The sequence below is a fragment of the Bidens hawaiensis genome, unplaced genomic scaffold (assembly GCF_021521415.1).
Source record: "Bidens hawaiensis isolate Kalapana, Puna unplaced genomic scaffold, B.hawaiensis_p1.1 tig00031915_1, whole genome shotgun sequence".
Classification (NCBI taxonomy): domain Eukaryota; kingdom Viridiplantae; phylum Streptophyta; class Magnoliopsida; order Asterales; family Asteraceae; genus Bidens; species Bidens hawaiensis.
Genome location: NW_027495402.1, coordinates 156,318 through 170,866, shown reverse-complemented (window position 1 = coordinate 170,866; position 14,549 = coordinate 156,318). Strand labels below are relative to the sequence as shown.

At 39.4% G+C, this 14,549-nt stretch overlaps 1 protein-coding gene across 1 annotated transcript in view; it reads right to left on the bottom strand.

Moving 5' to 3' along the window:
- Positions 1-9,520: 9,520 nt before the first annotated feature.
- The window catches only part of LOC143582746 ((E)-beta-farnesene synthase-like), a 34,954-nt gene continuing 29,925 nt past the window's right edge, over positions 9,521-14,549 (bottom strand). The window contains exons 2-6 of the mRNA XM_077065237.1: positions 11,742-12,126; positions 10,499-10,717; positions 10,262-10,400; positions 9,934-10,182; positions 9,521-9,860 (exon numbers count right to left, since the gene is read on the bottom strand). Of these exons, the coding sequence (XP_076921352.1) occupies positions 9,567-9,860; positions 9,934-10,182; positions 10,262-10,400; positions 10,499-10,717; positions 11,742-12,126 (1,286 nt within the window). The 3' untranslated portion in view covers positions 9,521-9,566. The remainder of the gene's footprint in view (positions 9,861-9,933; positions 10,183-10,261; positions 10,401-10,498; positions 10,718-11,741; positions 12,127-14,549) is intronic.

The following is a 14,549-nucleotide window of genomic DNA, read 5'->3' as shown; positions in this document are numbered from 1 at the left end:
CACGCCGAGCAATCGAGAAATTCCTTGGGGGTCTCCCCATGGAAATTCAAGATTCTGTATGGGCCAGAAACCTAGTAACCCTCTCTGACGCCATCGAGTTGGCCGCTGTGCTCAGCGACAACCATGTCAGAGCAGGAACCCTGTTCCTGCGGGGAACTGAGAAGACCAAACTCACCAAGACTGCCCCTGAACCAACAGAAACCAAACCTGAACCCTCAAACCGTAACAACCTCAAGCGCAGGCGCAAGGCCTATGCGCTTACCAACCCGCCCATTACCCAACAACCCATTTACCAACCTCCAGTTTACACGCCTAACCCTCTGTCAGCCTACCCAACTCCCCCTGTAGTTCACAACTATGCCTTAACCAATCCCGCACTCCCTGCCCCGCCACCTAAGAAACCTTACACAGGAAATCAACCCTTTTGCCCAACCTGTAGACTTCATCACCCAACCCAAACCCCGTGTCGTCAATGTAACCGATGTGGCCGCGTTGGTCACTCTGCTGAGTTCTGTAGAGTCCCTCCCGCCAATCCAATTGCGCCAACACCACCAGTCTACCCGCAGAATCCACAACCAACATACCAAAACCCACGACCCAGGTCGTGCTATAACTGCGGTGATCCCAGTCATTTCCGGAACGCGTGCCCAAGACTACAAGTTCAGATTACGCAAGCGAATCCGGTGAACCAGATTTCAAACCAAGTGACGCGTGGACGAGCTTTTAATATAACCGCGCACCAAGCGCAAGCGAATAATGACGTAGTTAATGGTACATTTTTGCTTAACGGATTTTATGCTTCAATACTTTTTGATACTGGCGCCGATCGAAGTTTTATCTCTCGCGCCTTTGAGCAGAAGCTTGCGCGACCGCGCAACGATTTAAAAGAAAATTTTTCAGTTGAATTGGCTAACGGTGAAACTGTTTTAATTAACTCGGTGATTAAAGATTGCACGCTTAACCTTAACGAAAACGATTTTCTGATTGACCTCATCCCTATGCCTCTTGGAAGCTTTGATGTTATTATTGGTATGGACTGGCTTTCGCATAATCGCGCCGAAGTTATTTGCGCCAAGAAGGTGATTCGCATACCTCGAGAAAATGGTGATCTTCATATTTACGGCGAAAAACCCTCCAGTGGTCTTAAGCTTATGTCTTGCGCCGAAGCCCAAAAGCTTATGCGGAAGAAGTGTATTGCATTCTTAGCCCATGTGGTCAAACCTGCTGAAGAGAAGAAGCTTCGTGATATCCCTGTTGTGCGTGATTTCCCTGAAGTTTTTCCTGATGATCTTCCTGGTATCCCTCCCGCTCGTGAAGTCGAGTTCCGTATTGATCTTGTCCCTGGTGCTTCACCCGTAGCTAAATCTCCTTATCGTCTTGCACCCGCTGAGATGCAAGAATTGGCCAGCCAACTTCAAGAGTTGACTGCTAAAGGATTCATTCGCCCTAGCTCTTCGCCCTGGGGTGCTCCGGTGTTGTTCGTTAAAAAGAAAGATGGATCGTTTCGCATGTGTATTGATTACCGCGAGTTGAACAAACTCACCATTAAGAACCGGTATCCCTTACCGCGTATTGACGACCTCTTTGATCAACTCCAAGGTGCCTCTTGTTTCTCGAAGATTGATCTCCGCTCTGGCTATCACCAGTTGCGCATCCGCGATGAAGATGTTCCGAAGACTGCTTTTCGAACTCGTTATGGCCATTTTGAATTCTTGGTCATGTCCTTCGGTTTAACCAACGCACCCGCCGTTTTCATGGATCTAATGAATCGGGTGTGTAGGCCTTTCTTGGATAAATTCGTGATTGTGTTTATCGATGATGTTCTGGTGTATTCTAAGACTAAGGCCGAGCACGAGCAACATCTTCGGTTGGTGTTGCAAAAGCTTAGAGCTGAGCAACTCTATGCTAAGCTTTCCAAGTGTGAATTCTGGTCTGATGAAGTACAGTTTCTTGGTCATGTTGTAAACAAGATGGGTATTCATGTCGACCCATCCAAGATTGAAGCAATCAAGAACTGGATTACGCCGACCACTCCTTCTGAGATCCGTTCCTTTCTGGGCTTAGCTGGTTATTACCGGCGCTTCATTTCGAACTTCTCGAAGATCGCTTTGCCTTTAACAGCTCTAACGCACAAAGGTAAACCATATATTTGGGGCTCGAAGCAAGAAGAAGCCTTTCTAACGCTCAAGCGTTTGTTGTGTGAAGCTCCTGTTCTTGCGCTACCTGAGGGTAATGATGATTTTGTCGTGTATTGCGATGCATCCAACCAAGGTCTCGGTTGTGTTCTTATGCAACGAGGCAAGGTTATCGCTTACGCATCAAGGCAACTCAAGGTTCATGAAAAGAATTATACAACTCACGATCTCGAACTAGGTGCAGTTGTTTTTGCCTTGAAGATCTGGAGACACTACCTTTATGGCACTAAGTGTATCCTCTACACTGACCATAAAAGCCTTCAGCATATCTTTGATCAAAAGGAACTTAACATGAGGCAACGCCGATGGAACGAACTCATCAGCGATTACGATTGTGAGATCCGGTATCATCCTGGTAAGGCTAATGTGGTAGCCGATGCGCTCAGCCGAAAACCCTGCCAGCTTAACTGTATTTTGCCGCGCACGCAGCTTCACTTCGCGCCGATTCAAAGCAACCTTGAATCGCGTATTCGTGACGCGCAGCGCGCATCCATCAGTAATGGTAACCTTCGCGCCGAGTTAGCGTGTGGCGCGGAAGCACTCTTTGTCCCTAATCTGAGTGGAATTCTCTGCTATCTCAATCGCATCTGGATTCCCTTTGATGAGAATCTTCGCGCTGATATCCTGAGTGAAGCGCATAAATCTCGGTATTCTATTCATCCTGGCACTGATAAGATGTACAAGGATTTGCGCATAACTTATTGGTGGCCCGGTATGAAAAAGGATATTGCTGTGTTCGTAGCTAAATGCCTGACTTGTTCTAAAGTAAAAGCTGAACACCAACGCCCATCTGGTTTGCTCGAACAACCAGAAATTCCTACGTGGAAATGGGAATGTGTAGCGATGGACTTTATTACCAAGTTACCTTTGACAGCAAGCAAACATGATAGCATTTGGGTAATAGTGGATCGTTTGACTAAGTCTTCTCACTTTCTGCCCATTCGTGAAAACTACCGTGTTGAGCAACTCGCGCAGCTTTATGTCAAGGAAATTGTCTGCCGCCATGGTACTCCTTTGAGCATCATATCCGATCGCGATGGCCGTTTTATATCTCGCTTTTGGAAATCTCTCCAATTTGCGCTAGGAACTCGCTTGGACATGAGTACGGCATATCATCCTCAGACTGACGGTCAGTCTGAGCGAACTATTCAAACTCTTGAGGATATGCTCCGATCTTGTGTTCTTGATTTTGGAGGTAATTGGGATTCGCACCTGCCTTTGATCGAGTTCTCTTATAATAACAGCTATCATTCCAGTATTGGTATGGCCCCATTTGAAGCACTTTACGGTCGTAAGTGCCGCTCCCCGATCTGTTGGAGCGAAGTGGGTGAAACTCAAATCACAGGACCCGAACTTGTTCAAGAGACAACCGATAAAATCGCCAAGATCCGTGATCATCTGCTGACTGCCAGAAGCCGACAGAAGAGTTACGCAGATCGTAGGCGGAAGCCTCTCGAATTTCAAGTTGGTGATCTTGTTCTCCTCAAAGTGTCGCCTTGGAAAGGTGTTGTCCGCTTTGGGAAGAAAGGTAAGCTTGCTCCTCGATATGTTGGACCATTCAAGATTCTCGCGCGTGTGGGAAAAGTTGCCTACAGACTTGACCTGCCGCCCGCGCTCAGTAATGTGCATCCAACGTTCCATGTATCCAATCTCAAGAAGTGTTTAGCTGACGAGAACCTTCACATTCCACTTGATGAAGTTCAAATTGATGAATCTATGCATTTCGTTGAGAAGCCTGTTGAGATTATGGATCGCGAGGTTAAGCAAACCAAGCGCAGTCGTATCCCTATCGTGAAAGTTCGCTGGGAGTCCAAGCGCGGAGCCGAGTTTACATGGGAAAGGGAAGATCAAATGAAGATCAAGTACCCGCACCTGTTCTCTGCGCAACCTACTTCGAGATAAATTTCGGGACGAAATTTCTTAAAGTAGGGGAGACTGTGACATCTGCCCGAATCCGACCCGACCCAGGTACCCGTTTCTCTGACCCGATCTCTTTCTTTTATTATTTAATATATATTTATACTTATATTTTATTTTTAATAATAATAATATATATTTCCTTCCCGCCTCTTTCTCTCTCTTTCTTTCCGCCGTCCCCTCCCTCTTCCTTCTCTCTTTCCGCCTTGTTTCCCTCTTTTTCTTCTAACTCTTTGCTTGTCCTTTGGTTCTTCCCGCCTAAGGATGTCTGCAGCTCCACGCGCCAGACTCCTTACATGGAAGCCTGCGTGAAGACATCTTGTTCCTGCGATGCGTGAAGAGAACTCTTCTCGCAGCGCGCTAAGAATGCATGTTCTTCCCGCAATGCGCTAAGAATGTATGTTCTTCCCGCGATGCGCTTAGAATTCTAGTTCTTCACGCAGCACGCTAAGGATTTGTGATTCTTCCCGCAGTGCGCTAAGGATTGTTGTGCCAGCCTTCGCGCTCGCGCACTCAGCCTTCCCGCGCTTAACCCTTGTATCTTCTGTTTATTCTAGCCGTTGCTTTTGAGTTGTCTTTTCTTCTGAGCTGTTGACCTAACCTATCTAATGTCTGAATAGTTACTTCCGGCGCAGCATGCGTACCAACCCCATTGGTTGGTAGAAAAAGTGACTGACATTATCTTTTGAGATCTGCTTTTGCCATGCTTGACCAGTAACTTTATCTGAACCGCCCATGCCTTTTTCTCTTTTTCCCTGCTACCATATCTTTTGATATCTTTACTTTTCAGAACTTTTTACTGTTGATATCTTTTCTTTTACTTTTGGAGATCTTTTCTAGGGTTTGTGTCCCCTAGGGTTTGCCTATATATAGTACTATTTTCTTAACACTTCACACACTACACTTATTCTCTTCCTCCCTTTTTGCTCTCTGCCGTTGTTCTTCAGCCGCCTCCCTCCTCTCTTGCCTCCGTTTTCTCATCTCCTCTTCCCTGTTTTCCGGTAATATATTATATATAATAACTTATTAATTATGCTAACTTATAATCAAGACTTAAAACAGATCGTTAAAACAATAATCTTGTTTATAGGTTAACTTGTGCTTGTTTAAAGTTGGTTCTTGCTTTATCTATCATCGCATCTTTATCAAGTGAGTAATCTCGTACCTAATCCCTTTTTGCTTTTAATGTTTTGGGATGTTCATGTGTTCGTACAAACTTAGAGTCTTAAACTTGTTTATGAACTTTAGTCGCGCAGTATCCCATGTGTTGAGGACGTTTACTTGGCTGTTATTTGTATGTGTGTATCATTAACCGCTTTGTTCGGCCTATTCCGCAGTTTTCATGGATCCATTAGATGAACACGGGAGACCTATCGTTTACGGTTTTCTTTGTTTACACTTGCACAGATGTTTTCTCGTTTTTGTGCTCAATTGGGAGCACGGATTGAACTATGAACTATGAGCTATGATCTATCTAGGCTTGATCACAATCTGATTGCACCCTTGTTAAACACCAGACATACACGTGTTGCGCGCAGATTTATTGCTATCTATGTATTGTATTAAACTTGATTTCTCACCAACACGCAAGTGTTTGACGTTTATTTTAACACATGTTCAGGTTTGCAGTAGCTGTTTTGGAGCTTGTGGACACATAGGAAGTTTTCTTTATTTTGGACCTAGATTAAAATGTATCAAGACAAGTTATTGCTGTTCGAATATTATGATTTATAATATATTGATTTATGATGTTTTATGTTCTCTTGTTTACCCTGCGCGTGCGCGAATGAATGTATTTATTAAATATTGACACCCAATAGTGTCACGAGTAATGAAACAATATGTGGCGCCCCGATGTATAATCCGCCTTTGGTCGGGGTGTTACACCATGCCCATATCCAACCACCCCCGACCCACCACAACTCCTGGGAGTAGAGATTCGGCTGCTGGACTTCTAGGGCCACGACCCAATCAGGCTTACACTGCGGCTTATTCGCCTACTAATATTGAACAGGCATTATACACCATGTCTCTCAACCCACCAGATCAGTGGAACATGGATATCGGTGCCACTTCTCACATGACGGACAATTCGAGTAATTTCCACTCTTATTTTAATAATGGCGTTTTACATAATATAATTGTTGGCAATGGCACTACCATTCCGGTAAATGGACAAGGATATCAATACCTACCACCTCCTTACCAACCCCTAAAATTAAATAATGTCCTATATGCCCCAAAACTAATTAAAAACCTTATACTTGTCCGTCGCCTAACTATTGATAATTGAATTTCTATCGAATTTGATTCTTTTGGTTTTCTTGTGAAGGATTTCAAGACCCGGATCCCTATCCTCCGATGCAACAGCAGCGGTGATTTATATTATCTTCTTCCGCCGGAGTCTACCCAATACAGACCTCCTTCTACCTTTGCCGCTATTTCCAACCAATTATGGCATCAACGACTTGGGCACCCCGGACCAACTTTACTTCAATTTTTAACACATTCGAATGTTATTTCCTTTACTAAGTTAAATAAGACTATTTGTCAATCTTGTGTATTTGGGAAGAGTGTTAAATTACCATTTATGCCTTCATATACTCGTTCGTCTTTACCATTTGATATTATTCATAGCGACCTTTGGACGTCCCCAATTGTTAGTACGAGAGGTCATCGTTATTACATACTTTTTCTAGATGATCACACCAATTTTCTGTGGACATATCCATTAGCTAAAAAGTCACTAGTTTACTCCATATTCTGTAACCTTTCCAAACACATAGAAACCCAATTTGAAAGAAAAATCAAAATGTTTCAATGTGATAATGGAACAGAATACGTCCATTCGTTCAAACAATATTGTGACCAAAATGGTATGATTTTTCGACTATCATGCCCGCACACATCTTCACAAAATGGGAAGGCGGAACGAAAAATCCGCTCCATTAATAATATCATTCGCACTCTTCTCGCTCATGCCTCCCTTCCACCATCTTTTTGGCACCATGCCCTTGAGATGGCCACTTATATTCTCAACATTCTTCCATGTAAAACCCATCACTTTAAAACCCCTACTGAACTTCTCTATAATCGTTGCCCATCTTTTAGTCCGGTTGTTAAACCGGAAACGATTCGTACTGTATTATCTATTGCCTTATGCACGTCATGGCCGGTACACCAATTGGATGTAACCAACGCGTTTCTACATGGCACACTTAACGAAACGGTATACATGTATCAACCCATGGGGTTTCGTAGCAAAACTCGTCCAGATTATACGGTCTAAAACAAGCACCGCAAGCATGGTACCGAAGATTCACGGATTTTGTTCTACACATGGGGTTTCGGCAGAGTCAGTGTGATAACTCTCTATTTATCTTACATCGCAGGTCTCACAGCTTATTTACTACTTTATGCGGATGATATTCTTCTCACATCATCCTCTGAAATTATTCGGCAACAATTGATGACTAGCTTGGCAAACGAGTTTTCCATGAAAGACTTGGGACAACTTAGTTTCTTTCTAGGGATCTCTGTTACACGAACAAATGACACAATGTTTCTCAACCAAAGTTCTTATGCTCATGAAATTATCAGACGTGTTGGAATGCAAACGTGCAAACCCGCACCCACCCCTGTCGACTCTTATGGTAAAATAAGTGCTAATTCGGGTACTCTTTTTGAATATCCCACACTGTATCGAAGCATGGCTGGCACGCTTCAATACCTCACGTTTACTAGACCTGACATTAGTTATGCCGTTCAGCAAGTTTGCATGCATATGCATGCATCACGGTCCTCACATTGGGAGGCTCTAAAACGGATTCTTCGGTATATTCAGGGTATAGTGAACTTCGGACTCACTCTTACCAAATCGGTTGACCCTTCATTACTTGCGTACACCGATACTGATTGAGCGGGCTGTCCGGATACTCGCAGATCGACATCTGGATATTGTGTTTATTATGGGTCCAATCTGATCTCGTGGTCTTCTAAGCGCCAACCAACTATCTCTAGGTCGAGTGCCGAGGCTGAATACCGCGGGGTAGCCAATGTGGGGGTCGCCGAAATTTGTTGGCTTCGTAATTTTCTTTTGGAACTTCATCGCCCTTTATTACGTGCCACACTCGTGTACTGTGACAACTTAAGTGCGATATATCTCTCGGGGAATCCTGTTAATCATCAACGTACAAAGCATATTGAGCTCGACATTCACTTCGTTCGCGAACAAGTTCAACGGGGACAGGTTCGTATACATCATGTTCCATCTTCTTATCAAATTGCGGATATATTCACCAAGGGTCTGCCTCGCGCTCTGTTTGAAGATTTTTGGTCCAATCTCAACATTTGGTCTCCTCCCGTTTCGAATGCGGGGGTGTAATAGACTTAGAATTATATATAGAATATATTGTGATTATTATAGTAATTGATGTATAGGATCTTCTCTCCTAATAAGAGATTGCATATGTATCGTTATAAATTGGATGAATGAGAAAGGGTAAAGGATCATTCACAAAAACATTACTTCCTTCAGTATGCAACCCTACTTCAGATGGGGTGCTATGATGAGACAAATTTGTCTAATGTTCAGACGGTTGGTATGAAACTATGTTTAACTAACTTGTGCCTTTACTCGTTTCTAGTCCATCTGTTCGCTCCGTATGTTGGGTTTTCATTAGTATTCCATCACGCGGCTATTTTCCTAACATTTGGTATTTGACATTTAGCGCACTGAATACCCGAAAATCAAGTGAAATTAATACAAAGCAGGTACTTTCCGAACATGAATTCCATCACACCCTATGCAGCTTGGCCCGGAAGAGGTTAGCTAACTTTCTTCTAGGCCAGTCCTCAGTTTTAATTTTATTTAATTATTTCATTTGGTTTCGAGTTCGAGGTTTGGGTGTGATCCATTGCAGGGCACTACCAACAATTATAGAAAACCATAAATGTACAATCTTTGTTCAATTTTTAGTTTTTTGACGTATCTCACCCGACCATCAAAATACTAGCAATGGATTAAGATTTCATCGCAAATTCATCACAACATAAATGGATGTTAAAAAGATCAAACTATTATCATGTGTATTGCATATGATTGGACTTAACATGTAATCTAGAGTCTGTCTATTAAAAGAACGAATGTGACAAACTCTAAACGTAAAGGATGATTTATGCAATTCATGAAGGGACGTTCGAAAAAAAATGTAATTGATGAAGGCCGGTTAATGTCAACATGTCGAATTCCTTAAATACCTACACAAAAAGTATAATATGTCTAAAGTATATGCATTAAATATTATGCATCCATGAACTACAATACTAAATCAAACCATATTTATAACAGTGGTTGATTTTACTTATGATTTTGAAAATTACTACTCCATAAAACTGAACGTATAACACATGTTGATTATTACGTATGATTATTTATAAAACATGCAACAATTATTAAACACTTATGGGACTAACAAGAAGTGCTTCAATGTAATCAATCATTTCTTTCCCAGCATGGGTGTAATTGTCACCATGCGAATAAAGGATATCACAAACACGAGTAAGATTAATAACAGGCATGAGTAAAAGCCTGGGAACGTCTGTTGGCCTTAAGGACTCCTGATTTATAACTTTCCAATTATCTTCGACTATTTTTGAGAACAACTCATGTGCACGCTCCTCTGAGACCCCGTACTGCTTCACGTAGCATTCGACACTAGAAGCCACATGGTTTCTTTCTTGTTCTTCCTACAAATTTATTGTTATCACAAGTTACTTTTCACATAGTTATATTCTTTTTAAATAACCAGATAACAAATACCTTATGTGTGGAAACATCATCCATGAGCCTTGCAATATAAGATGAAGCTTTAACTATTGGAGGATATTTGGACAGCCATTTAAAAGTTTCCTCGGTTACCAAATCATCTTCGTGAACATAACAGTTCATGATTAACATTGGGTAGCCAACCGTTACCATGGAAACACACATATATTCCTCAACGGTTGGAATATACCTCTCATTTGCCCATTTGGCTTCATTTAAGAGATTCCGAGCATACTCTTTAACCTAATTAACAAATGAACATATTTTACTTTATAGAATAAACAAAAATAAAGATCATATAATCGAGTTAGGTCAAACGTACCATCTCTTTTGTATAATAGATACGATATGTGTTTCCCTTCTTCCCTAGCAAATCTTCAGCTTCTTTGTAAACATTGAGAAGTTCTTGATATATAAATTTCATGTATTCAGGAAGCATATCCAAGCAACTTATAGACCACCTATGTAAATCAATTACAATGAGCGTCGGACGATAAATTTTGGAACTGTAGCACGTATTATTTATATAACTATAACTATAACTTTAGTTATTGCTTACATTTGAATTGCTTTAGTAAAAATCTCGAGTTCTTCATAAGTACCATAATTATCGTACGTGTCGTCCAAAATGAGTGTAAGCATGCCCGCTTTCGTCAGAAAATTCCTTGATTCAGAATGTTCAGGCGTGAAGTAGACTGCCAATATCCAAAAGTAACCTTCAACTATTCTGTCGCGGATATAAGGTAGTTTATTCGAAAGATCTGAACTCTTCCACCATCTAGACACATACACAAAATGTAGACTCGTGAGGGTAACCCATAATTCCATATGCTAGATTAAAATAAGGGAAAATACCTAAAATAGACCTATTTTTGGAAGAGGTTCCAAAAATATCCCCCAAATATTAGTATAAATATAAATAGTTATACTAATATAATATTAAAAATAACAAACATGAGGCTAACACGTCGTTGATGATGCGTTAATAAGTCTAACGCATCTTTGCCGATGTGTTAGGAAGTCTATCTCATCTCCGACGATGCGTTACGAAGTCTAACACATCTTTGACGATGTGTTAAAGATAGACTTCCTAACGCATCGTCGGAGATGAGTTAGAGAGGGACATTTTTGGAATTCTAAAATTTAGGGGACATTTATAGAACCTCTTCTCAAAATACGTCTATTTTAGGAATTTTCCCTTAAAATAAAGGTAAGTTCTGATATTAACCATAAAAACAAGGATTAACATAATACACAATATTTGACTTTTGTAACAAATTAGATAATTGCCCTGTAAAAACGGGTGTTCATTTACGGTTTGAACTTTGAACCAAAACTGGACTAATAAATGATAATTTACTGACCATTTGGGCCCATATACGATTGATTATGGATCTCTCCATCGGGCTCATATACGATATTGGGCAATTAAAAGTAGAGGTGTAAAAAGTAACTGTTTGGGCTCACGAACTCGTTTTTAACCCGAACCAGTTATTCGAAAATGTTGATTTGACTAGAACCGGTTTGAACCCTACACAACACGGCGGCTCGCAACCAGTTCGTAATCTCGTTCCCTGAAACCTATTTGGACCTGACTTGATACAATAATACATGCCAAAAACCGGTTTTTGTCCCAACCCGGTTCCAAAGGGCTGAACATTCCAAACCTGTTTTCAACCCGATCCGGTTTATTCTAACCCGTTACTTGACCAACCCAGACCGGTTTAGGATAAAACCCGATTTGTGCATGTCTATCTAGAAGTAACAAGTTAAATAATTGTTTTTGTTTATTATATGCGTACTTGGTAATTTGGCTAAGCTCCTTTCGATGCAGTTCTTGAAGCAAATTGAAATCTAACTTAGCAAGTGTTAGTAACTCATCATCACGGGAGTCTTGTTGTTGGTAGATTGGTATATAATGCAAGGCCTCTAGCAGTGCCAATCTTCTTCGAAGAGGTTGTTGTAGTGCTTGATGTATTTGTGTTTTAAGGGAAGCATCATTACTACAAATGCTTTTCTCGATTATATTTTCAAGATGATGTTTCGTAAACTCGAGGACTTCGTCTAGAAGTCCTTCGCCTTCCACCCTCATGTGTGATGCTTCATACAAAGAAAGCATACCTTGAAAATCCATTGTCATAGACTCCCAAAAGTTACCATTTTCATTCGTGTACTTCTTGAATATTCCTATACACGAAAAGAGGAAACTTTGTTGTAACAAGAATATCATATTCTATAGTAGAGGTAGCAAATGAATGTGTCGGAGTATGGGGACAATTCTTAACATGAACCGTGAAAAGAAACAGGATTTAGGTCGGTTGACATGATCTGTTTTTTAAACAAATTAACCCGAACATGACCCAATTAAAAGTGGGTCAACCCGAACTTGATTTGTTAAAAAGTCATTTTACCTGTTAACTCGTTTAAGAGTTTTTTAAAAATTAATATTTTGCTTTTAGAGATGAGAAATGTAAAATTTTGTGAGTTATTATTAATATTTCATATAACTTTTAACTTTTATAAATAAATTCAAATATCTATTATAATAAAAGACTATATATTTTGACACTTGTCAATCTCATAATCATCCTCATCTTTTTTTCAACTCATTTCAGTATATGGTTCTTATCTTTTAAGTTATTTCAATATATGAATTCAAGTTTATTTTTATTAAATGTAAACCATAACTGATTCGTTCATTAACATTAATGATGAAATAAGAAAATGGTGAAATTAAAGTTGCGGGTTTGTTAAAATAAGATTTTAAAGTCACATGTAATTACAAATTAAGAAAATAAATGTGCATCATTGTAGAAAAATTTGGATTTGTATGGCAAACTGCAAATTGTTTTTAAACTAGGATTCGAGCAAAAGTGCATAATTTTTTTATATAAGATTGGTTTTAAAATTGAATTTAAAATTTCTCAATGCATTTGAACTCGGGAAAATGTGTATTTTCTTAATTTTCTGCAAACATTTTGTATAAATATTGCAAACATGAAGAATACCTATTATATATATCTTTGTGTTTAGAATTAAATCATTGAAGTTGAATATTATAATTATAATCCATATGTATACCGATTTACTATATGAACTATATGCCATTTAAATATATGACTTTTTTGTGTAGTATAAAGGGTTTTAGCAATAAGAAGATTAATATTTAGTTTTCAAAATTTTCTTCTATAACTCAGACCAAAATACTTCAGAAACTTATATTTCATAATAATTTAAAAAAATAGTTAATTTGGTTAAAAGTCATTTACCGTGCTTCCATAATAATTTTTTTTTGGATAAACATTAGCAGATGATCTCAGATGACATTATATTAATTGATTAAAAAGTATGATATTTTATGTGTATGAATATTTTTTTTGTTAGTTTCATGGATATCTTATCATTTATCTAAGGTTGGTATGTACTTGAAGAACCGTTCGTCACACGTCCAACTATGTGTGGCTATAACAAGAGTTATAAACAGACTTATATGCTACCTTATAAAGACTTACAAGCGGACATGAACTAAAGATTTTGATTTGTGATAAACAATATATATCAACCAATAAAATCACAAATGTAGTGTACAAGAATGTTTTACTTATTTGTAGCATATTTGTGTAATCTTAGTTATGTAATTTCTACAATTTAAATCTAAATTGTAACTGTATTAACAATATATAATCATTTTGTTAACTGTATTTCACTTAATGGTTAATGTTTACAATTTTCATCAATTACCCGTGTAATACACGGGTCTCAAACTAGTTTTCTTAGTAATATTTTTTCATGTACTCTTCACTTCAAGGATTTTTATTTTATTAGTTCTAGTAGTCTAGTATCTGATTATTTCTATACATTATACAAATCATGAGCTAAGTAGGTAAACCCATGTTTGTAAATCGGGAATGAAACATAAATATACAAAAACAATTAAAGATATCACCACTTACAAAAAAGTTTCTTACGAATTGAATTATTAATTGTTTAAATTGTTATTAAGTCATTAAGTTTTTACTCGTATTCGTAAATAAACGTAAAATGGGTATACCCGAATACGACATGAACTTTAATAGGTTGACACGACATGCATGAATAAATATATGGGTCGGGTTAGGGTTGAAGAATCTCAATCTGACATGATTTAAACCCTCAAACCGTCAGATGGAGATTGTGACATCTGCCCGATCCGACCCGACCCAGGTACCCGTTTCTCTGACCCGATCTCTTTCTTTTATTATTTAATATTTATACTTATATTTTATTTTTAATAATAATAATATATATTTCCTTCCCGCCTCTTTCTCTCTCTTTCTTTCCGCCGTCCCCTCCCTCTTCCTTCTCTCTTTCCGCCTTGTTTCCCTCTTTTTCTTCTAACTCTTTGCTTGTCCTTTGGTTCTTCCCGCCTAAGGATGTCTGCAGCTCCACGCGCCAGACTCCTTACATGGAAGCCTGCGTGAAGACATCTTGTTCCTGCGATGCGTGAAGAGAACTCTTCTCGCAGCGCGCTAAGAATGCATGTTCTTCCCGCAATGCGCTAAGAATGTATGTTCTTCCCGCGATGCGCTTAGAATTCTAGTTCTTCACGCAGCACGCTAAGGATTTGTGAT